Raw genomic sequence first — 26638 nt, 5'->3', positions numbered from 1 at the left:
GCTAAATTATTAATAAATATAGATCAAGATTGTAAATTTTTAAAATTTTTAATTCACATACAAACTTTGCGTTTTAGTATTTTAAATTTTAACATGTGACGTCACAAAAGTATTGACCCCCCCATGCCCCTTGTCACACGATGTCACACTTCGGTGATACCCTCCCTCCCCATTAACGTGTGACGTACTTTATGGATGGCCCCTTACTTTAGACTTTTTTCTAGATGAATTGAAGGCGTCGTGGCCTAAAGGATGAGACGTCCGGTGCATTCGTGTTGAGCGATGCACCGGTGTTCGAATCCCGCAGGCGGGTACCAATTTTTCTAATGAAATACGTACTCAACAAACATTCACGATTGAGTTCCACGGTGAAGGAATAACATCGTGTAATAAAAATCAAACTCGCAAAATTATAATTTGTGTTATAATTACTGGTGGTAGGACAAGACGTTCTACCACCAGTCACATCACGTCCTAATACTAGGGATAGATAATAATTATTACTTCCCTACATTTAGCTACTTTAGAAATTGTGACAATTCCCAAGATACCTTTTTTCTCGAAGATCCATCTCCCAAGTCGAGGGCTCAAAGTCGCATCCGGAACTATAGGCACCCAGTCACGTACAGTTACGCAGGTCGGGGTTCAACGACCGGCGGCGACTACACACGACAATGCAAAGCAAACGTTTTGTTGTTTTCCTGAGCAAAGATTCCGGGTAGCGGCTTAGGCTGGCGCGGTTAGAGGTCGGACTCGCAGAGACGATTTCGATGCCTCCAATGAACACTAGTCTAACTCAAAATTTTGAAATTTTCGTTTTTCACGCAAATCGCTTCACTGTTTTAAAATTATTACAAATTCATTATTAATGGGGTTCGAAGCAAGAGTAAATCAGCTAGTTACACAAGAAAAAACCATAAAATCTTTATTATTGCAGATATATTGATCAACTTTTTTCGTTTAAACTCTACTCCTGTAAACCTACCAATTTGGAGTTAAGAGTAGTGTTCATTGGAGGCATCGATTTGGAGTTGATCAGAATTTGTTAGTTTTAAAGACCGACATCCTCTATTCCTTCAGTGCGAAGCCTGCTTAAAGCAATCAAGGAGCTAATGACGGAACTTTAATACAATTAAAAACACTTTTACGACTTTCTTGGTAAACTTTAAACTTCCGTAAAGCATTCGTAACGTTGAAAATAATGTAAAGACGATTAAAAAAAAAACGCGATTTTAAATCGTAAAAATAGTTTAAATTAGATCTATGTTCGTGTTTAAATTCAATGAAACAAACATGTCTCCAATCTATTCAATGACCTTATAACGGTTGTTGTATAAGTTGTGTTATTGAACTTAGAAATTTTTCTATGTTAACTTAGCTTTAACCATGTGCTTTAGACACGAGATCTCGTGAAAAACAAATGAAACCTAAATTGCAGTTACAAGATATTTTTCATGCGACTTTCTCAGTATACCATGTTTTGGTCAGCTAGCGCCATCTCTGTTTCTGGAACTGAACTAAAATTATAGGGGGATTGAAAAGCGTACTTAGTGTACTGTGGGTGATTTACTATTATTTCTTTGTTTGTCTAATGACTTCGTAACCTGTATGTTTAATTAAAGGAAAGAAAGTGTATTTATTTTTTATTTATTTGTTTGGGCAACCAACAGTACAAAACAAACAGAGACATTTATATTAAAAATAGGTAAACAAGTCCCAAACAAGTTTCCATCATCAACATTACTTATGAGTAGAGTGAAAACACAACACAATATATGGTATCCTTCTTGCATCGATAATCCTCAATGCTGAGGGTCGTGGTCTCATGAAGCTTTCTTAAGAAAATACACATTTTTTTTTATTGCTTAGATGGGTGGACGAGCTCACAGCCCACCTGGTGTTAAGTGGTTACTGGAGCCCATAGACATTTACAATGTAAATGCGCCACCCACCTTGAGATATAAGTTCTAAGGTCTCAAGTATAGTTACAACGGCTGCCCCACCCTTCAAACCGAAACGAATTACTGCTTCACGGCAGAAATAGGCAGGGCGGTGGTACCTACCCGCGCGGACTCACAAGCGGCCCTACCACCAGTAAACATGGTGGGGTCCCGCGTCCTTCGACGGTAGGTAGTGCTTTTGGAAGTGATTTAGTTCTTCTGAAGCCTTATTTGGGTCCGGCTAATTATTATTAACCGCCGCCAGACATTTGACGTTGACAGTTTTACGGTGGAAATGTCGAACTCCAACTCAATCCTCCTCTTTTCTTGGGACCGGCATTGGTTTAGTTAATATTGTATATCCACCTCTATTTTATGTGTATACATATTTATGCATATATAATTATTTCATTTTATATTTACCTAAGTCCATTAATATTTATGAATATAAAATATGATTTCCGAATTCCGTTCCAATGACAGATTTAGGTGATAAACAACGATCGGAATAACAAGGACGATGACGTCACTACGAAATGTCAAGTCAGGGATGACGAAACGCAAGTAGACAAGCGGGCGAGTTCGCTCGATCATTAAGTACGTCAAGAATCAGATTAGATTAGAGCCCACTGAGTTTCTCGCTGGATCTTCTCAGTGGGTCGTGTTTCCGATCCGGTGGTAGATTCTGCGAAGCACTGCTCTTGTTAGGGCCAGTGTTAGCAACACCTCCGGTTTGAGCCCCTAGACCTCACCTACACGCTAGGGCAACGCTGAAATAGCCTCTCAAGGCTATCAGCATCTAATAGGTAGGGGAAAAAAAAATCAGTGCAGCAACCTTAGGGGCGTTGTGCTAACCCCATATAGATTTCAACTTGAACGGTAGGTAGCGGCTTGGCTCTGCTCCTGGCATTACTGAAATCCACGGGCGACGGTAACCATTCACCATAAGGTGGACATTAAGGTACATTAAGGTTTGTCACGTGGCAGCCCTGTCGCAATTGTAGGCTGACCTACGGCCGGTAGGGATCGTAGGCTGAACGAAGGTCTCAGACCAGATGGTGGCACCCACGCGCCGCCTCCGCATCCCCTTACAACACCCGCTGTTTACAACATCACTTAATTATTGTACTGGTGCCTCTGAGAAAGATACAGTACAGTTTTACTGGTGGTAGGACTACTTGTGAGTCCGCACGGGTGAGTACCACCACCGTGCCAATTTCTGCCGCGAAGCAGTAATGCGTTTCGGTTTGAAGGACGGGGCAGCGATTGTACTGTTACAAGTGGGACCTTAGAACTCATGTCTCAAGGTGGGCGGCGGCATGTACATTGTAGATGTCTATGGGCTCCAGTAACCACTCAACACCAGGTGGGCCGTGAGCTCGTCCACCCAACAAAGCAATAAAAGAAACAATAAAAAAAAAGGATTTGTTAAAAATCTTTTATTTATTTTAGAAATCAATTTATCTCGTCAAATTGGAATTTTTATATCACTTAAAGCCTTATTCTGCAAGTAAATAAAATTATTGTGTCTTAAAATACTACTGCTATGAATTTACTAAAATAATCACATAAAATTGTATTTGTACATGCGAATCCTCTGGCAGACCATAATGGTAAGTTGTCAGAGCGAAAAAAAAAACGCTTAACGCTTTCGTTTATCCGATAACAGATGGCGCTGCTGATTTATTTGTAAGAGTGCTATCCAAGACCGCAAAGCTTCGCGCCTCTCTTACTAGATGGCGGTAGTTAGCTTTGCAATATAATCAATATTAGCTGTTATTTAAATACAATATTTATTACATGGGTATGTAAGCATATTATGTAGGTTTGTTGTTGAAAAAATACATATTTATTTGTATATACCGATTTTATGCTGCCGTTTATATGCACCCATAGAAAATTAATACATTAACTGCATTAATTAACACTAGATGGCGTTGGCTGATATCGATTTTATTTATCAATCAGAATGCAAGACAACAGGTAAACATTGATATTACATCGATAAGTCAGTAATTACAGTATTACGTTTTTATTTATTACTAAGATGGGTTGACGAGCTCACGGTCGACCTGTTGTTAAATGGTCACTGGAGCCCATAGACATCTACTACGTCAATGGCGCCGTCCATCTTGAGACACGAGTTCTAAGGTCTCGGTTTTTGCAGTACAACGGCTGGCCCGCCCTTCAAACCGAAACGCATTACTGCTTCACGGCAGAAATGACCAAGTGGTTGGTACCTACTACCTACCCGTACCGGCCAACAAAAAGCCGCTCCAATTTTCATAAAGAAAAGTAACAGAATTAAACTCAACTTCGCTTCGATCAACTGTAACAGCAATACTTCCAATAATTTTATCGGAAGCAAATTGGAACGGATTAAAAAAAATTTAAACACCAATTTATATTTCGGCGTTCCAGTGTTGCTCAAACTTCAAACGGATACATTTATTCATACGTATACATCGTACCTACATACAGATGATTAAAAAAAGCAAGCAGACAAGGTGACAACGAAAACTGTGTATAAATTATTATAGCATCGCAATTTACACTTTACTTATGCATTACCTACATATTATGTATAGTCGGCAGTCGGGTTAAATTATTTATGTGTTTCTCGGTTCTATAAGGTTATATGTGTCGTTTATTTTTCACTCTCTTTTGGCACTTCGGAGTGATCTTCCGACGGGGGAAATAGACGCAGATCCGCTTGAGACGCTGGTGTATGGGACACCTCATCGCCCTGTCCGGTCGATTTATACCTGGCAGGTCCGATATCCGGGAGTAATTCTCGTGCTCACACAAAATCGGCTCTACTCGGCAGAATAACTCCTCCAAGGGGAAAAAAATTGGATAACGTTATCCCAAACCTGCTAACCAGGGCAATCACTAGAGGCTTGGTACTAATTACCTCTGTAAGCAACTTTGTCCCGGTATTGGCTGCTCAAATCAATCAATCAAATAAGAATTCGCATTCCTGTCCATTCAATGTTGACCTAAATCTTCTGAATGGTTTCATTCTTCATAGTATGGTCGTCATCGTCATCAAAACACGTCATTTCGGATCCTCCCGATCCACTAACGGTGCTTTTAGGTACCTCAAGCACCGGTCATCGTTCTCGTCGAACCCGTCGCTTGCAACGAAGGGCTCGGCGAGTAAATTAACTCTTAGACACAGTCCACTGAATTTCTCGCCGGATCTTCTCAGCGGATCGCGTTTCCGATCCAGTGGTAGATTCTGTGAAGCACCTATCTTGCTAGCGTTCGTGTTAGCAACGTCGTCAGGTTTGAGCCCCGTGAGCTCACCTACTAGTTCGATGAATCTATTATAACACCTCGAGGTTACTTATATTAGAATAGGTAACACCTATGTCCCACCTTCTTCTCGCTCATCATCATCTAATCTTCACTTAATAACGCATCACAGAAGCGACCTTGACAAACAAAAATCTCAGATAAATATCGTAATTATAAAATTACGTGCCCACGTACAACAAAGGCTGCGTTGTTGTTTTTTTTTTTTAATTTTTTTATTCGATACAGAAGCCGTCATGGTTAGCTTCCCGCCATATGCGCTGCGTGACAGCCAGTCACCTGCAAACGACCGGCGGTAGTGCGCGCGCTCTTCACGCGTTCCAAACAAATTCAAATTTCGAAATACGAACAATTTAATGACACGACTAAAATAAACTTAAAAAAAAAAACATCCAAGGAAAGGAAGTGGTGTGTTTTTTTTTTATTATATTGTTGTGCAGTGATTTTGAACTCATAGTGCCTTATTGAGAATTCGACACGCAGTTTTCGTTTACCGATAAATTTACCGGTGACAGTAACGGGCTTTTTAGAAATTCAATGGGAAAATTTAATTTCAGTCCGAATTGTGTGTTAATTTTGACTAAACGCATCCATTGTTTAAGCTTCGACTCACCCAAGATTGATCAATGCCTACGTTCATTAACATACACAAACAACTTATTATGAAATCTCTTAAACTTAGTAAGTCTCTGACAATAATTAGCAACACAAATTAAAAATAAACTTTATTAATTATTATATAGTCTGTGCCGTGAACAGACTAGGCGCGTCAACAATTAACTATTACAACTTGATTGTGGTTGAAATTCGATCCATTGGTATATAAAATTGTATAATGTCCATATTTATTTTGTTTTCTTTGCATTGTTGATATACATAAACCGTATGTTTATATGTGGTACAGTACTTTCCCAAATATAAAAAGTTTTTTTATTATTATTACAATAGGAAAAAAATAATTTAATCGGCTTAAAGTGTTGCCATTATTGTACGAAAATTTTAGAGGGCTACTTTTTAATTATTTTAATTTTCTACTTATATGCTAACTATTACGTTAAAATATATCTTAAAAGGCAAGTCGAATGCTTTGTCTTATCTAAGGATCAAAGTAAAAGATAAAACATAAAATTTCGCGCATCTAGATCATGTGCTTCCGTATCTGCACTTACATGTCAAACCAACCTTTCTCCTGACTTTACTATTGAATTGAATGTCCATTTGAATGTCTCTTAAGTAGTTGTTATGAAGCCGGGTTCACTTGATAAGTTCTCGCCAGTCTTGATAAGTTTTCGTTTAACTTTTCATAAGCGCTTCAAGAGAATTTTGTTTGGTTATGGAACATTAAGGCCAGCTATCACCTGATCCTAATGAAAATCGCGAATGTCGTGTCGTCATTCACAATAAAATTATGAAACACCAGCTTGAACTCATACACGTGTCCTATCTCTACCGCCAGCGTGCTGTAGAACTCTACAGTCTGCGCGATTTCTCTCCTTTCCTCGGACGATTCCCCTCGAACCTCCCACATCACCCAAGACCGGAGTATCCAGAGATCAAGGCCATTCTGACACTGTCCATCGTAACATAGTAGTTTCATTTCTAAATAGATGTATCAAACTACAACAATATTTCGTATACAGATAATGTGCAATGTTAGATTATGGAATAAACCTTATTCATTTTTGAAAAGGCATGTACAAAGCTATAAGAGATTCAATGGACATTCGTAATGTAAACACTGGTGGAATAACTATCCAAAATCAGAACTTAATCCGTAATGAAAAATGTCGTACGCAAAAGTCTTACATTCTTCCTGTACGTTGCAAAAACTCGTTACATATTCAGAGGAATTCACGCCCTCTATACGACGGACCCGATAATTATATATATCTCCCATATACAGCATACCAAGGTCTGAAAGTGGGATTGCGATTACATTCTTTGCTCTGCCCCCGCACTATGGACCAGCCCACACTACTCTGTTAATATAAATATTCATTCATCTACTCAATAGAATTTATTTGGCAGCTCATACTAATCAAGTTGCGAACAATTATGTAGTAATTGATTGCAGAGATGTGGCTTTAAAATGAATTTTGTTCCAATTCCCTCGTTTTTGCAACGAATCAGTGAGGCAGTTTGATTTTAATCTTATTCTTCTTTAAGTACCTGGATTTTCAACCAAAGGTCAGAGATAATCAAAGCGATTCCACTATCAGGCATAAAAAAGCTGAAAACAGAGAACGGGTGTAATGACAATGAATCACTTTCCTCTGAAGCTCCAAATTTCTATTCTTAATGCAGTTTCATAAAAAAAGTGGTTCTTGGTTTGCTAAAACTGCAACAACAAATCCTTGGAATGCTGTGAAGCATCATTCTTCTTTAAGTGCCTCGATTTTCAACCAAAGGTCGGGGATAATCAAGCCGACTTTACTATTAGGCATAAAAGCTGAAAACAGAGAACGGGTGTAGTGACAACAAAGAATCACTTTCATCTTAAGCCCCGAATTTCTGTTCTTGATGCAGTTTCAACAAAAAAACCGGTTCTTGGTTTGCTAAAACTGCAACAACAAGCTCTTGGAATGCTGCGAAGCATCAATCCATGTGGAGTCAATACGTTTTTTCCATAACTAAATTCTTTTTGAGATCTTTTCGAACAAAAAAGCCACATTGTTCTGGGAAGTAATGGTATACGATGAACTTTGTTTAATTCAACTTGCTATTTGGGTCATAATCGTTCCAAAAACCTCATTTACAATTTTGTACTGCCAATCGAGTTTGTAAATTGAATCCTTAAGGATAAAATTTGTAAATTATTCATAGTAAAAGTTAATTTGAGACTCTATTTGTATAGGTATTGGCTAAATATTTGTAGCAATCTTTGTTTGTTTTTTTATTTTGCGATCATTAGTCTTCTTCAATGATATAAGCTCACAGGAGTCTACCGCTATCTATTTCAGCCGCGAAGCAGTAATCTGTTGCGATTTTAAGGGTGGGAGATAGTTGTTTGGGGCAATACGCGGCAAATGAGACTTCGACATCATGTCTCAAGGTTGAGACCGACATTGTTTGTGAAGTGTTCCGGTAACTATTCGACACCAGATGGGTTCAGAGCTTGTTTACTCCGAAACAAAAAGAGAGTCGTCTATATCAATGATCTTCTCAATCGTGTCACTCTTAACAGAGTATCCGTGATCGTCATGCAGTATTGGAGTAGACTATATCAATGATACGTTTTCTTTATCATTTTGTAATGGATGTGTGTCATCGTTAAAAATAAATTCGGCTGCATATTTCCTCGTATATCATTGCGATAACATTGATCACCAATATCTTAGAATGTTATGCATTGATAAAGCTAATCTTTCGATGGATATCTTTGGAATATTGCGTTAGTTCAATATGGATTTTATTTTTTTCTTACCATACCATACCTGTAGCCCAGACTTTCCCAAAGTGGGCGATAACGCCCCCCTGTGGGCGCTGCAGGCCTAAAGGGGGCGGAAACAGACCCAGAAAAATAACGGGAGCGTTGTGTAATGTAATCTATGAGGACTCTTAGACACCTACTAAAGTCTTACTATAGTGGTTTTTATGTATGTGGTGGTATGTCAATAGTTGGGGGCGCTAAAAAATAATTTATTCTCAAAGGGGGCAGTAGACAAAATAAGTTTCGGAACCCCTGCTGTAGTCTCTCAGTTTAGAAGCTCTTGACCACTTGGATTTAGCACGGCAACATATATTGAGTTGGTCATTCTAAAATACGACTGTTTAGTTGTCGCCAATCTTCTTTGATGTCTAGTTGTTTCTTTTGAAGATGATCCAGATGATCCTTATAACAGGCCATTACCGTGATTGGGGAATAATTGGCCCGATTAGGGTAACGACAAATGCGTATGATCTTGACCGTATCTTGACTGGAATCGAAGGAAATTTATGTCCTGATCCAATCACCAAATCATTCCGCAGTTGTACTGCGCTAGTAACCACTTACCACCACGTGGGCTGTGAGCTCGTCCACCATATAAGCAATAAAAAAAAATTAAGAACATCCCGCGAACTTACCTCTGCTTTTCTTGAACTATTTCCAAATCAGGATACTTCGTTCGAAGATGACACTATTACCTGTTCGCCTTCGTTGATAATAAATAAATAATAAAATACAATAGCCTTTAATAGTTTATGAAGATGTTATGTAATCACAGGTGCGTTCACACCGGGTGATCTCACATAGAAATATTTTATTGTTCATTGTAATTTAGGTCAAGTTTGACTACAAGAACACAAGATTACTCCTGCGTAACGAATTGAGTCGACTATTATCAAAGGCGGCAATCTGACTTTTGGACAATGATTGGTAAATCAGAAAAACGAATTATTGACTTTGTATTCCATCGGCAGTCACAAAACTCTTCGGAACGACATCTTAGATAAATAACAGGTTAACTATTAACCTTTATTTAATGCAGGTTTTGAACCGTATTCTTTGAAGGAGACGATTATATTCAAATAAATCTGTATTGACATATCAATAAAAAATTTTTGTCCAAATGTACAGATTGCCACCTTTGATAATAGACGACTCAATTAAAGTATTAATGAACATTAGCATTCTAAGTAGCCGTTTAAAAGGGTTGAGGCAGTTTCGTAGTGAGTTAGACAGGGACACTCAGTGAAAAGCATGTTATCCCTGTCACTATTCAAAACCAATTGCGCTTAAACGGCTTCCATATAAGGATCGATTCAAGTTCTAAATCGACTCACTTACAGTAAGTTTGTAACGTGATTATTTTTTGTTAGCATTCAAATAAAATAAAAAAACCGTCAAAATCGGTTCAATTTGAAAAATATTCTAAGGTAACTCTTTTTTTTATTGCTTAGATGGGTGGACGATCTCACAGGCCACCTGGTGTTAAGCGGGTACTGAAGCCCATAGACATCTATAACGTAAATAGGCCACCCACCTTCAGATATAAGTTCTAAGGTCTTAAGTATAGTTACAACGGCTGCCCTACCCTTAAAAATCGAAACGCATTACTGTTTCACTACAGAAATAGGCAGGCTGGTGGTACCTACCCGTGCGGACTCACAAGAGGTCCTACCACCAGTAATTACGCAAATTATAATTTTGCGGGTTTGATTTTTATTACACGATGTTATTCCTTCACCGTGGATGTCACATAAAAATATATATAGTCGAAATATGAACTCGCTTTTTTTTGAAGTCGGTTAACAAAGCAATATATGCTCCCCTCTACATTGTCCGCGTCCGCCGGAAAGGCTCCGCCAAGTTAAGCCGCGCTCCGTATAAGGTGTTCCGTGGCACGCCTCAAAACTATCCAGCTTAGTTTTACTACTTTTAGTTTCATAATATTTCACTTTCGTATCTATCTTTGTGGTGCTTGAGTACAAAGGTATAGGACCTTGAACTTCGTTATTTTGCACAAATATAGAATACAAATATTACATAATGTTTTGCTTCCGGTCAAAGCCTAATTGTTAACCCGTAATGCGTCATAGACAAATCCGTTGGTATCTGCAAGGATTGACATCACTCATCGATCCTTAGAACACCAACCAAGAAACCAAAACCTAACAGGGTCGTTTTCAATTTTGCGGCCAAAACTGTAACGATTTCATGAATTTAAACTTTCTCTAATTTTCTATTTTGCTCTAAATAGGCATGATCAGAATAAAAAATGCTTCATCACAATCAAGTCAATCACTCATTTATTGATAATATTATATAATAATCATTTATTTTTTTCATTTTACGCATTTGATAACGCCAACACGGATGACAATTTAAATAGGAACTTTTTTAAAAAGCTTAGAAACCGTACTTCTTTTGTTTTTAATAATGTTCTAATATCCAGTCAGTTTTACTTTATTATTGTATTATATACTGATTAAATAAAATTGCCTAATTTCAACACGGATTACTGGCAAAACAGCAAACAAGTTAGAATTTGAATTTCGAACCAGTGATACGAATGAGATTTGGGGTAGTTTTTAATGTATAACTCCTAATTGAACAGTGTTTACAAATATATAGTTATAGGACCACGTGCCTGTTGTCATGACAACAAATTTACTGTACTTATAATAACGGTAACATTAAGGTTATGAGAATTAAATAAAAAAAAACTCGCTTTTGGCCCCAAATTTGATAACGACCCAACAACTTGTATGTTTTTATTTAATATTCGGAATGTCTACATGAAATACTTTCTTTATTTTCTCCGCTTCAATACGACTGCAGTTGACCTTATTTCGATCTGAATCACTTTATTTTTTAGCGTGTGAGTCAGATGCTGAGAATTAATCGCGTACTGCAACAAGAATGGGGCGTCAGCTCACATGGGAAGCTTTTAGTAATGCATTTCACGACTAACACATGAAGAACTTGATGCGAGATATCCCACTTGAAAAATTGATATTTAAATGTAAAAATTAGCTTCACGCGAACCCGGTGGTAATTTAATAAGATTATTTGCGCCGCGTACGTCCCATAACCTGTCACCGGTAACATTTGGTCTTGACGTGTGTCGAATCTTTAATGCGATCTGATGTATTACAGTGTGATCATTATAGCATGCGCTATCACGGCCTGTGAAGGCCTGAGTCGAATCGGAAATGTCCATGTATCGATTCGTTAAAGAAGGCAGCAGCAAGCGCCTTTTCGTGCAAGGAACGCTGGAGGGGGATGAAGCGAAACCCCTCAAATCGAGCTTGAAAAAGCCGAGTCCTTCTCCCGTCGGGTCCCCGATCACGACGAGTCTCAACTTGGCTTCAGTACCGAGAAGCTTGAGGGATAGTTTGACTCGACACGAGACCGTTTACGATGGCCACTATCCAGGGCTGGAGAGGACGTCCAGCTATCGCTCTGGTTCATACCGGGAAGATGGTTATAATGGCCGAGTTGTCTACGATGGCAACCAGACCCATTTCGAATACGATGGAGACAGCGCGCTTGTCGTGCCGACGTCCGCCGGTGGGAGGGGAGTGTCAGAGTTGCAGGCGATACACACGAACAAACACATGTCGACCGAGGTCCTCGGCTCCTCGTTGGAGTCTACGAAGATCTCGAAGAAAGATGACAGTGGCCAGCGACGAATCACGACCAGGATCGTGAGGAAAGTGACTACGTTGTCGCGCGGCGAAGAGCGCGCCTCAGTCGAAGATCTGAGAGGTAGAGAGGTCCATAGATCCTCCGAGCATTACCGTCATGTGGAGATGGAGTCGCTTCCGAGGAGAGCAAAGGTAAATTACTAGTTTTGCTGTTAACACTAATTGCAGTTACCTGTAACCAGGACATGACTCATAATGTTTCTCAATAATTACTTTAGTTAGCTTGTGTCGTACGTAATCGTTGGTTTCTTGCGTCGGTTTTTTTCTTCAGAAAACTGGTTTCTAAAATGTAAAGACGTTCTGGCTTTAAATTTTGCTACTTTACGTCAAAGATCAATATTTAGTGTGTATATTTTGATATTTAAGGAAATCATGTGTCATTGAGTGACCAAGCTAATGTCTTAACCTCTATTTTTTCCTTACCTATTCGCTGGTAGCCCATGGCGCCATATCAGCTTCTCGCGGATGGTTAGGTGAGCTGACAGGTTCATCCTGAGAGAATTTGCCAACCCTAGCCCTGGCAAGAGCAGTGCTTCGCTGAATCTACTACCGGAGCGGAATCGCTACCCACTGAGAAGATCCGGCCAGACACTCAGTGGGCTGGTTGTCCTCATTTATTAATTTAAAACAATAAATAATGAGATCTGTCAGAAGTCGACACTAACTGATGGTACTTCACCTCTGGATCCATATTAATGACTGCCGTACACTAATGTGTGCAATTTCGAGACCGCTATTCATGATTCGGGTTAAGATTTTTAAATGATCAAATTTGTTGAAATCGTTCGAATGAATACGTTCGTTCTTTCCGCCCTCTTGGCAATAAAGTAGGACCCTAACTCTGACCCATTGCTAGTTATTTTATTAATACGCTTTTATTAGCTTCAGACGTATGTATGTTTGTAATGGAATCTTTGAACATGTTTTTGACCCCTTCAAAACGTGGGATCGACTCGAAATTTGGTATACTTATTAAGGACCGATGACAATTCAATATTAAAAAATATATATTTAAAAATTGAAATTCAACTAAAAAATGAAAAATAAATAATAGTTTAATAAATATTAGTTTAATATTTAAGGTTAGGAATCGGAAAGAAATACGAAAGTGTCTACTAAAATTGCCTTTAGATCCTCAATAGTCATGTACGACTCATCTACACTTTTTTTTTGAGCTTACAATTATAGTTATAGACTACTTTTCGAGTTGAACGAGTTGTGTAATAAAAATCAAACCCGCAAAATTATAATTTGCGTAATTACTGGTGGTAGGACCTCTTGGGAGTCCGCACGGGTAGGTACCACCGCCCTGCCTATTTCTGCCGTGAAGCAGTAATGCGTTTCGGTTTGAAGGGTGGGGCAGCCGTTGTAACTATATTTGAGACGTTATATTTCAGGGTGGGTGGTGCATTTACGTTACAGATGTCTATGGGCTCCAGTAACCACATACCAGGTGGGCTGTGAGCTCGTCCACCTATCTAAGCAATAAAAATAAAAAACTATTATAGTCCAAACACAGGGAATACTTTCTAGAAGCGTCCACTAATTGACAATAACCACTAGACGACGTTGCAAAAATCTTATGTAAATACCTCTAATGATCCGCACACGATCGTGTAACGAAGCCTTGATGACGTCACAGCCAATTTTATTTACATCGGTAACCTTACATGTCCAATACAAGCCTTGTACATGCTCGGGTTGCGTCATTAATCGAAACTTGCAGCGTAATGTAAGGAATAAATATGAATAAGTACGACAACAGCTATAATAAATAACCGTGGGTGAAATTTTAACTCAAAACATTCCTCTGGTCGTAATTAAATTGACAGAGCAGATTTATGAATACACTAGCGACCCGCCCTCGCTTCGCTTCGGAAACATTAAAACACACATGAAACCAAAAAAAAAAAAAAAATTATAATAAAAAGTAGCCTATGTTCATCAGGGACAATGTCGGCTTCTAATGGAAAAAGAATTTTTCAAATCGGTCCAGTAGTTTCGGAGCCTATTCGAAACAAACAAACAAACAAATCTTTCCTCTTTATAATATTAGTATAGATAGTTGTAAAAAAATTGGTACACACAAATTCTGAGATCCTCACCGAGAATCTTTTACTGTATATCCTGCCAAAGTAGCCCGACTATGGTTAAACTTTACTTGAATTTTTTTGTTCGTAATTTTAATTCCCTAATATCATTCAAATTTGAAACGTATAAAGGTGTACTATAGTGCTGATATGGTTGTACTGTACCGAGATACGATTTTGATACTCCATATTATGTTTTTATATTCATAAAAATATGGAGTGGCTATTTTAGGTCAAAGGGACTTTTTTCTGCTTTACTTTTTTTTTCCTACTATCATATCATATCAGCGTCACCGGGCTAGTAGGTGAGCTTACGGGGCTCAAACCTGACAATGTTGCTAACACGAATCCTAGCAAAAGCCGTGGTTCGCAGAATCTACCACCGGATCGGAAACGCGACCCACTGTGAAGATACGACGAGAAACTCAGTGGACTGTGTCTGTGGGTTATTTTCTCACCGAGCCCTTCGTCGCAAGCGACGGGTTCGACGAGGATGGTGACCGGTGCTTGTGGTACCTAAAAGCACCGTTAATGGATCGGGAGGATCCGAAATGACGTGTTTTGGGCGACGTTGACTGTTTATCATTTGGTCCGCAGGATTGGCTATGTAGTTTCCGGCGGCCACGATGAGAGGACTCGTGTCGTGCCGCTTTATCGAAGTGGTGCTTTACTCGTCACGATTTTATAAAATGAACAACCAACCGATCTATGTTGAGATTGAAGGAGTGCCCTGGACTGTACTTTGTGAATCAATTTAAGAACATCAATTTGATATAATGAACCTATTTTCTATCCCACAATATTTCCGATTCTCGTGCAATATGCAATGTAATTTCCATGCAATTTGTTCACAATCTAACATAATTATGGTCGATTTCTCAGATGAGTCGTTCTGATTCTCCACTAGCTGACGGCGAGCTATCGAACTAATTAAGAGAAACTATCTTCGTCTTGTATTATTATCAAAGAATTCATTTAATTGACTTGTAATTTCTAAAGAGAGTATACACGTTTTTTATTTAAAATTATCATGACAACGTTTTGCTTTTGTCATCTAATCTGTCGTTAGGGAATTGTGAGGTACAAAATATCTCTTGTTGGACATGTATTAATTTCAAAATCATCTCAATTAATGTCGTGATTACAAAAAAGAACATTTAAACTTCGATAACATTATCAGATCATGTCATCAATTGAGACTGGTATTCCTATCCGTGGTTCGTAAAATTTACAAAAATTTTCGTTATTATCAATCATTCCTCATTATTATCTGGAAGATTTTATAAGAAGTGCTTCAGGATTCTTGCTAGTTTTGGCTAGTTTGGTCTTTATGTTTGTTCGGTGATATATTACCGAACACCTTTGTCAGCATAATTCGCGTGACGCGTTAACTTCATTTCCACAAATCGTCAGTGCACGATCAACAACCGCGTCACCCGGGTGCATTCATAACATTAGCATTTAATTTATTTTCTCGATAGTTTAACAATTAACATTTTTAAGCAACATTATCTTTAACTAACAAACTCACACCGCACCCTACAATGTTGACCATAATTTTTTTTATGATAAATTTGCACTATACCGTCTATTGGATGGGAAAGCGCAGTTTGTGGTGAGCAAAAGCGCTTCCAAGATCGTGCTAAAAAAATGTATAAAAAACAATGACATTACTCAAAGTGAACCTTGTATAATTACAAATAAATATTGTGGATTGCCTTAAATTTTCTTCGTTACACTTAATTAAAAGCAAGACAATGTAATTTTACGTTCAGCTATTGCGAATACAATCTTTATATTATAAAAGAAACATATAAAATCAAGTTACTTATTAGAGACATTACGTTTTGCAATTGAGCTACCGGCTTTCTATTATTAGTTAATCACGTTAGATTATCGTTCAGAAAGTAGTTTCGCATAAATAAATCAATTTAGAAAACCAGTAGAAGAAGAAGAAGAAGAAGAAAATCTTTATTCGCCAGAAACATAGTTTACAAGATATTATGGATATAGGACATAGTTTCGTATATTTCGCCTGTTTAGGCATGCGAAAATTTAACTTATTTTTATATTAATTCTAACACAAAATTTACTAAATCTATTTATTTTTACATTCTATCACTTCTTATTCTAATATTTTATATGTGCAACACTTATCACACACACACACAAAAATCACCTTAAAACAAGGGAATAACAGTAATGCCCCTTAGACCAAACATCTATTAAGGAGCGCAGCGAAGATAGGTACCTACCACACGAATTGCACGTCATGACATTATTCCGGTTATTTCAAGACTTGAACTTTAAGCGTCTGGACTGCCTATTGTTCTGTTATCAGCCTTTCGATCTCTGTGACGCAATCTCTGAAGGGATCGCCGCAAATAATTGGTTGGTGTACATAATATTTCGCCTTTCACGTTTCATGGTGTTAACGACGATATCGAAGGCAGTCAAGAAGTAAAAATCTTCGATATCCGCATCTTACAATCAGCTTTAGTTGCAATTCGGTTCTGGGACGACTACGTCTAACTACTTACCATTGTATTCAGTTGCAAGGCTTACAAGACGGTATATTGTAGAGATGAAACAGATAGAGGTTTGGCCGGATACCGGATACCGAATATTCGGCAAGCTGCGAGGCCGGAGCGCCGGATATTCGGCTACCGAATATTCGGCCCTTTTTTCTCCAAATCAAATCAAATTTTCAAATCAACTTTCGGAAATATTCGTGCGCGTTCGGGTATTGTCGCACGTAAGCGGAGATCGCGACGACTCGGTACGACGACGATTTGGTATTCATTCACCACAATTTGCCACTGGTTAATTTTGAGTATTAAACAAACTAATTGATAAAACAATCACTTTTGACGTGCGATTATAAAAAGTTGTCCATAGCCTATTGTGGTATTATTTGCCTTTTGTATAACCATGAAATTTTCTTAAATTTTACTATCCGGAATCCGGCCGGACACTGATTTACTATCCGGTATCCGGCTGGATAGTGAAAACATGGCCGGATAGGCCGAATACCGGATAGTTACCGGATATCCGTTTCAAGTCTAGTATATTGCATTTACCAATAAAATAGGTCATGATTCTAAGATGCCGCACGAATTTTTATCCAATTAAATCTATTCCGGACGTCACTCAAATGCCAACGATTTATATTTTTTGGTTTTAAATTGTGATTCTTCAACGAATCTTCGATCGGTTCTCGGGATTCTCGACGCAATTGCTGTATTGAAAGATCATGCAAAACTTCTTGCACACTTTCAGTGGCGTGTGTGAGCTCATGCACGGATGGCTGGTCTAACAACCGACCATTTTACAGAACTGCGCGCCGTGACGTTCCCATTGTTGTAAATGTATTCGTTTTTCGGAAATTCCTTGAAGAATATACGGACGGAGGAGTATAAATTAATCGTTGCTTTATCTCTTCATAATTGGATGTAAAACATAATGTTTGGGAAGTCGAAATACATATATATGAGCATTAAAACCAGGATTTCCTTTTGTTTGCATTTGATTAATTTGTTTTGTAACATTTGTTTGCATGTCATAATTGTAATTTCATTATGCTCTTAACGCGCTAATACGTTCATATAACTAATTAAAGTGTGGATATATTAGATTTTGATTTATCTGATCAAACTTCATTTAATTAAAATCATACATATTGTTATTTTTTATTTTATTTTATTGCTTAGGTGGGTGGACGAGCTCACAGTCCACCTGGTGTTAAGTGGTTACTGGAGCCCATAAAATCTACAACGTAAATGCGAAACCCACTTTGAGACATAAGTTCTAAGGTCTCAAGTATAGTTACAGCGGCTACCCCACCTTTTAAACCCAAACGCATTACTGCTTCACGGCAGAAATAAGCGGGGTGGTGGTACCTACCCGCGCGGACTCTCAAGAGGTCCTACCATCAGTAGAACATACATATTGTTAATCGTGTATACTATTACTATTCGCAGTTTATCCGAGGTTTTTGTTATAGCAATACGTAAATGCTTGTATAGAGAACTCCATTTCTCTATATAGTGCATAACATCCGAGCTCTTATCTGATATTATCGAATTCATTTTCATTCATTCATTTAGCTCCGAGCTCTTATCGGATATTATCGAATTCATTTTCATTCATTCATTTAGCTCCGAGCTCTTATCTGATATTATCGAATTCATTTTCATTCATTCATTTAGCTCCAAGATCTTATCTGATATTATCGAATTCATTTTCATTCATTCATTTAGCTCCGAGCTCTTATCTGATATTATCGAATTCATTTTCATTCATTCATTTAGCTCCGAGATCTTATCTGATATTATCGAATTCATTTTCATTCATTCATTTAACTCCGAGATCTTATCTGATATTATCGAATTAACTATGTGTTACTTGTCTATTACAAAATTCTCTTCTGCAATAGTTTAATTGTCATTTCGTCGAACTAACATTGTTATTTTTTAATTCGTTCCTGCCCTTCGTATGGTACAATAAATGGGCTTCCAAAAATCACCTGTGAAAACTCAGCCAATGAAACAGATGGCATTTGTCAGTGAACTTTAAGGCTTCGTCAAACAGAACGCGTGCTTAGCGCTGCGTTTTAACGTCGCGCTCTTTTCATGTCACACAAATTGACTAGATGAGCCTAACGCTCCTTAACATTCCCCAAATCATAGTGCCTTTCGATAGCAGTGTGAAAATTTAAAAGTATTAAGATGTCGAGAGATGTGGCATTGTATAAGCATGGGTATTTTCTAACTAATTCTATAAATTTTTCGGGTATTATCCAGTATTTTCTGAGGCGCGCTAAGTACGCATTCTGTTTGACGAAGCCTTTAAACCTGTATTGGGTCGTTCAAGTGTTTTTTCCGGTCCGCTGCCCAGTGCCGTGCGGGTTCACCTGTTTGTTTCCTGTCTGCCATGCTGCGTCGATGCACAGCTTTGCTTCCACATATCAACTTATATTTTCGACTAGAATGTTCGATGATCGGGCGTAAATTAATTCAATTTAGTACAGTTTTGGAGTATGAATAGTGCCTTTGCATGGGTTATGATCCGTAAATGTATTTGTGATCACAACGAGTACCTGTCGACGGGGAAGGTATAAGCTCGATTAGAATCCACTTTAAAAAAAAACTTATACAGATTATAGAAGTTTCTCGAATTTTGAACCACAATCATTTGAATGGTTGCATAGATGCGCTTAATAGGAGGAAACAAGGTAACACATTACAAAACGGGCTAATATTAAGAGGCCCAAATAGATGTACAATATCGCGTTTGAATCGGCTGAATTTTTAGTTCATGGGGGCGGACAACCTATTAAATCCTTATTTGTACTACGGAATCTGTAGAGTAGACAAACGTCTGCAAATTTCCACAGACATATCGTAATACACGTCTTGTTAAGGACAAGTAGATCTTTCGTCACGCGCTACTAATCATGAATGCGTTCGCCGTAGTAGAAAGCAAAGGGCTTTTTAGTGAAATTGTCATATACAAAACTTTATTTCAATCATTTTTTTTATGGCTTAGATGGGTGGACGAGCTCGCAGCCCACCTGGTGTTAAGTGGTTACTGGAGCCCATGGACATCTACAACGTAAATGCGCCACCCACCTTGAGATATAAGTTCTAAGATCTCAGTATAGTTACAACGGCTGCCCCACCCTTCAAACCGAAACGCATTACTGCTTCACGGCAGAAATAGGCAGGGCGGTGGTACCTACCCGCGCGGACTCACAAGAGGACCTACCACCAGTAAAAAGCCATAGTATCTTATGTTCTAGACGCATTCTCAATATAATTAGTGGCAAAATGAGAACTTACGGTAGCATTATCCTGTCTGTTTTGCAGCTATACGATTGAGATTTTTACATCGCTGCTCGAATTGAGTGGAATATTCACGTGAGTGATCTATGCTAGGAGTTTTCCTGTCAGCAATGAAGAGGTTAGCAGGAGAACCTTGGCAATTGAATCTATTGGGTACAGACACCGCAAGATCGGTCATTGTGGCGATCTTTGGTGAGGCCTTTGTCCAAAAGTCTGTAGGCTGATGACGATGATTGTTCACGTCGTGGTCTAAGCTTATCTAGAACTCGTGATGATGTGTTAGCATCATCACATAAATACATCACTATAATAAAAGACAATAACGTTTGTTGGTAGCATTTGGAAACCCAAATACTTCAATGCGCAGTGCATTGATGTATCTTAATGTTAAGTTAGTCTGCTTTGCCAGTCTCTAGTTTAGCAATTGCGCATAAAAACAAAGTGGGCACATTAACCAGTTTTTTTTTACGAACAAGTTGACAGGGATGCGGTCATGCAGTCTAAATAACGGTCTGGTTTCGTGAGATATTACGGTGGTTGAACAAAAAAATTCCAGTCGTGAACGTAAGACCTGGTAACTCACCTAGTGCATCTAAAATGTTGAGTTTTATTTGTTAAATCTGTAGGAATAAAAACGAAATCAATTCGGTTTTGAGAAACTTTTACAGGATACATACAGATTTGACAATAACAAAAAATAAAATTTTTAAATATATATTTTTTCCCTACTTAATCGGTGATAGCCTAAGGGGCTATTCAAGTTACGCAGTGCTTCGCAGAATCTACTGCCATATCGGAATCGCGATCCACTAAGAATATCCGGCGAGAAATATAATAGGTTATATAAATTATAGAATAAATGCACCAAGTCAGCATAAACTGTGGCAAGTAACATGGGATTACGATATAACACCGTTACCGGACCTAATATGGAATAGTAATGAATATCCAATATGTACGTGTCGGCTAATGGATGCAAGTATTATATCTATGTCTTATTAAATGCGATTTACTGAAGCAAATGAATGAATAGTGAATTATGACGTAACTTATTTAACCATTTACTTTGTCTTACGTTACCTTAGATCGTAGAAGAGACTTTATTTGCTTTATACCGTATTTTTTAGTAGCAGACGGCCTTTTATGAAAGCAAAAAACCGATCTAAATATATCCAGAACATAAATAAAAATGAAATGTACACAAATAGTTTCATTACAAAAAAAAGTTCAATAATATGTCTACAACTTCCGAAAATCGATGAAAATGAAATTTAGATGTCCATAACAAAAAAAGACATTTGTTGTCTATAATGGCAATGTGAGTGTTATAAGTTTATTCACAACTAAATTGTAGATTAAAATGTTATTCCAAAAACTTGCAAATTAAGTTATTCAGTTGTCAATAAATGTAAATAAATTATTTTCTTATACAATATTTTCATAATATCGATGCTGTACTCTAAAATAAATAACCTACATCTAGTATTGAAATTTCTTTTAGAAGCAGAATTATTAATTTATTTTATTTATTTATTTATTTATTTATGTACACACAGAAAAGAAGACATAGTACAGAGTAATAGGAAAATTATGTACAAAGGCACTGCTTATTTCTTTAAGAAATCTCTTCCAGCAGACCAGAATTACTTTGGCTACGATTTAAAAAAAAAAATTATTTTCAGCAAGCAAAGAAAGAACATAATAATCGATTTTCAAAATATGACAACCGTTATTTTCTTAGTAGACGGGTTTGAATTTAAACTTAGAATTTTACCGTTAAATCACTTCCTTATTGCTATAGTTAACAATAGAGATTTTCAACATTTCAATTGATTTAGGAATTCATAAACTCTAATTTTTAAACGGTCTTTGACCCGATGATGTCAGTGACTAAATATGTTGATCAATAATAATAAATTATGTACCTCAAAATTGGACTTTTGTTTTGGAATGCTTTAGTTCGAGCTTATTAAATCTTTTCTGTCTTTCTTCTCTATTGCATGGATGTGTGAAGGAGTTCAGTTGTCAAGTAACTCTGGGACTCAAGGAACCTCTGGGTCTGCGGAGGGACTTCGGTTCCCCGTGTATTTTGTACCGTATGTTCCATGGGGAGTGCTCTGAGGAATTGTTTGTTGGACTAACGAGAAACTTGATCGTATTTTATCGAGTTAAGCTTCTAACTTTTTAAATGTTATTACGTTTCATACTTAATGACCTCGAATAGCTGATTTCAACTGTGCCACCAACTATGAACCTACAATACAGCATTCTAGGGTTGCTTTTAAACTATCAAGGCAATCAGAATAATTTGTCATTAGACATTTGATATCCGCCGGATTTCAGTCTTATTAGTAGAAAAAAAAACTTGCTCTAATTTTTCGTAATTTTTGTTTTTTTTTTACGATTTTTTGCTTCGTTTTTCAATTGTAATTCAAAAAGGTTGAATAATATTTTTCATTGCGCACGCGTCGTGTTAGGTCAGCAGTGATGTCAACAGCTGGTATCGCGTGATCTCATCTCATTTTTAATGTTTAATTTTTTTTATTGAGGTGTATGTACGATTTAGAAGACCAGGCAAAGAGCGTCTGATCCATATTATGTCAGCTAACGTTCGTTCGCAGAGCCCTTGAAAATGGAGAAGTAATTATCTGGATTGTTTAGGGGTTTGACGGATAGCACAGGCGTTGTACCATAAAATTATTACCGCTGGTAGGCTGCGGCTTGGCTCTGCCCCTGGCATTGCTGAAGTGCATGGGCGACGGTAACCACTCACCATCAGGTGGGCCGTATGCTCGTCTGCCTACAAGGGCAATAAAAAATACATTGAGAACTCATATTTCAAGTCTAAAATATTAGTCATGTCAGAAACGACAACCATTCAAGCAGACGGTCTAATTGTCCGCCTTCAAAGGCAATAAGAATTCAGTATCTCATCATAAGATTTTTTCAACTTAATCCCGTGTGAATGTTTCCTTTAGCTATTTTTCAATACATTTAACAATTGGACAATACCGCAAACTAACAATGAAAGTTCACAGTCGTATCTTTAACCTAAGGCTTCGATGTAATCAAGATTGCAATCGAGCAATTGTTTTCCAAGTAGCAAATGCTTAGTTTGGTTTATTTACATATATGTAATGTGACCATGATTTTTTTTGTCAAAGCGGGACATCTGAGGAATTCTATAATAAAAAAAAGTATTTAGTGTCTTACAAGTATTTTCTTATAGAAGATAGAATAACACAAAATAATCAAAGCACTGAACACAAAATAGTTAGTACTCTGTAATAGTCTGTACCTTTTTTGTTAAATTAGCCCATTTAAACTTCTAGCGCTGTGTTGACTTGAAAAATAAATTTATCATTTTTTCTGCTTGCAAAAGCGGAACTACGTCGGCCTCACTGTGGACAGCGGGACAGAATGCCCGAAAGCGAGACTGTCCCGCCCAAATCGGGACGTATGGTCACATTAGTTATATGTCCATTCTCTTAAAAACTTCCTAAACTATTTTCAACTTTCAGATTTAATGTCTTTATTTGTTGTTTTTTTTTGTTTATATCTATTACTTCATTCTCCTTTTCCGGTGGATGGTAATGGATATGTCGTGGCTTGCTAGGTTTGCAACCATAATGGTATTGGACCATATGGACAGTACGTATGATCTATAACTGTGTTGTTACTGATTATTTATAGGATTCTGTGCTTTACTCTTCGGGTACTTTGAATAAGTTTTAGCCGATTAAGTTTCTCAAAGTTCCCGTCCACTATTGCCTAACCGGGCCGTGAATCAAAATTGTCTTTATATTGTCCTATAACTAATGTTTTTGACGTCTTTTATCTCTTATTAGTCGAAGTTTCTGGACCATAAGGGCATAAGACGATTTATTGCAATGTGCATATTTTATTTTTATTTATTTATTTGTTTTACTTCAGATTTTGCATCCATATTACATTCATTAACAATAACATTTCATATGGAATACCAAAATTAAATAAAAACAATAAAACATGCTAGAGTCAATATTATGACTAATCTAAAAATGATTATCAAGAATAGTAATATAAAAAGCGACATTTGCAAATAGCTTGTTATGCTTCCACTCTGAGTTTATTTTGGGATTTCAGTGTATTTACAGTGTTGGCCGTTCAGATTTGATTCAATCAGAGATACTCGAAAAACACTCATACAAAATTTCTTCATTGAAGAGCTTACTCAAAGTTCAATGTTGGACGAAAATAAAGCTCTAACCCCTTCAGCGGTTGCATGAAGAGTGCGTTTCCTTTTATCTCGTAGTGCGGCTGTTGGAATGATAATGTCGATGACTTCATCAATGAATCCGCCCGACAAGAATAACTTCGATCGCAGGATTATTTGTTTGAGTAAACGCGAATAAATCAATAATGTTAACTTAAAATTTGTGTTTTAGGCAAAACTCAGATACACGACCAAATTAAATTATGAAGTCGTCGTGGCCTAAAGGATAAAACGTCCGGTGCTTTCGGGTGTAGCGATGCACCGGTGTTCGAATCCCGCAGGCGGGTACCAATTTTCCTAATGAAATACGCACTTAACAAATGTTCACGATTGACTTTCACGGTGAAGGAATAACATCGTGTAATAAAAATCAAACCCGCAAAATTATAATTTGCGTAATTACTGGTGGTAGGACCTCTTGTGAGTCCGCACGGATAGGTACCAGCACTATGCCTATTTCTGTCGTGAAGCAGTAATGCATTTCGGTTTAAAGGTTGGGGCAGCCGTTGTAACTATACTGAGTGAGACCTTAGAACTTATATCTCAAGGTGGGTGGCGCATTTACGTTATAGATGTCTATGGGCTCCAGTAACCACTTAACACAAGGTGGGTTGTGAGCTTGTCCACCCATCTTAGAAATAAAAAAGATAATTAGATAGTTATATCGTAATTCTCTAAACATATCTTCCCATCGTACACACCAGACTATTTAAGACTGTAACAATTCTAAATGCATTATGGAATAGTAGAAAGTAAATGTGACACAGCTAAGATTAGAAGAGTCGGGATCGAACGAATGAATAACGCTCTGAATAGTCCAGACATTTGCTAATCCGCCGAAGCGCCGATGCCTTTTATAGAAACCAGTTCAGCATAAGAACCACACGGTCTTATGTCTCGATTTGTGAAGTATCGAAATTGACTCTAAGATCACTGGTATAAGAGTCGGTTTAGGTCTCTAACAAAAGTTAACGTCAGAATAAGAAGCTCACGACAATGATCGTGCATCTCTGAGATGGTTAAATATGGTACTGTTAAATATAGGTTTTACGATGAGTTGCCTTTAGGTTGCTAAATTGTCATAACAAAGTGATTGTAGCCATCCGTCTTGTGATCAAAGGTCATGAAGATAGTCTCAAATATATAAACACTAGCCGTACTCGCCCGCTTCGCTGGGCATTTAAAATTAACATTATTATTTATTGTCATTATTATTAGGGAGACCAACACTCATATAAATATTATCCATTAAGTTCATGTATTTTCTATTTGTATACCAAGTTTCAAGTCAATCGGATGCCTGGTTCAGTAGGTATAACGGAACATCCGTAAAAACCACTGTAGATTTATATATATTAGTATAGATGTAAATTTCAGAGTATTACGATATCACTGGTGGTAGGACCTCTTGGGAGTCAGCACGGGTAGGTACCACCACCCCGCCTATTTCCACCGTGAAGCAGTAATGCGTTTCGGTTCGAAGGGTGGGGTAGCCGTTGTAACTATACTGAGACCTTAGAACTTATATCTCAAGATGGGTGGCGCATTAACGTTGTAGATGTCTATGGGCTCCAGTAACCACTTAACATCATGTGGGCTGTGAGCTCGTCCATCCATCTAAGCAATAAAAAAAAGATTAAAAAAATATATGAAAATAATAAACGCGAATTATAAACGTTATAATTATTTTCATTGTGGAATATAAATTGTTCAATATAAGAAAAACAAGTAAGGATAGTTACTCTCCCACGCTTTGTTATTATTTCAATCAATCCCCTCCGATTTAAATACGAACAAAAAACATTTCTTTCAGTACCGACTAAATTAAGAGAACATCACAACAATGTCTGGGAACGGTGGTTATTATAAAAACTAAATAATTGTACCTTGCGAAATCCAACTCATATTTCACACTCGACCATCTAGATTGCCGTCGACGAGTATTTGCTGAACGATTATAGTCCTTATGAAGTCAGACATAAGATACAAAGGCTTGTGCTTACGATATTCGTAATTATTGTAGTCGAATACAGTACAAAAGGAACCGCAAATCGTGTTTCG

General features: G+C 37.6%; 1 protein-coding gene across 48 annotated transcripts in view; it reads left to right on the top strand.

Annotated features, from left to right (window-relative positions):
• The window catches only part of LOC101742624 (dystonin), a 357476-nt gene that overhangs the window by 164663 nt on the left and 166175 nt on the right, over positions 1–26638 (top strand). For 27 of the 48 annotated variants that reach the window (XM_062674250.1, XM_062674248.1, XM_062674281.1 and 24 more), the window contains exons 1-2: positions 5528–5666; positions 11839–12521. The exons of 7 other annotated variants lie outside the window; for them this stretch is intronic. In XM_062674250.1, the coding sequence (XP_062530234.1) occupies positions 11895–12521 (627 nt within the window). In that variant the 5' untranslated portion in view covers positions 5528–5666; positions 11839–11894. Of the gene's footprint in view, positions 1–5527; positions 5667–11838; positions 12522–26638 lie in introns of those variants that run through there. 14 more of the 48 variants (XM_062674282.1, XM_062674286.1, XM_062674285.1 and 11 more) reach the window with 4 other exon arrangements.

Source organism: Bombyx mori, chromosome 20, assembly GCF_030269925.1.
Source record: "Bombyx mori chromosome 20, ASM3026992v2".
Taxonomy (NCBI): domain Eukaryota; kingdom Metazoa; phylum Arthropoda; class Insecta; order Lepidoptera; family Bombycidae; genus Bombyx; species Bombyx mori.
The sequence above is the reverse complement of the archived record's forward strand: the minus strand, read 5'-3'. Positions and strand labels throughout refer to the sequence as shown.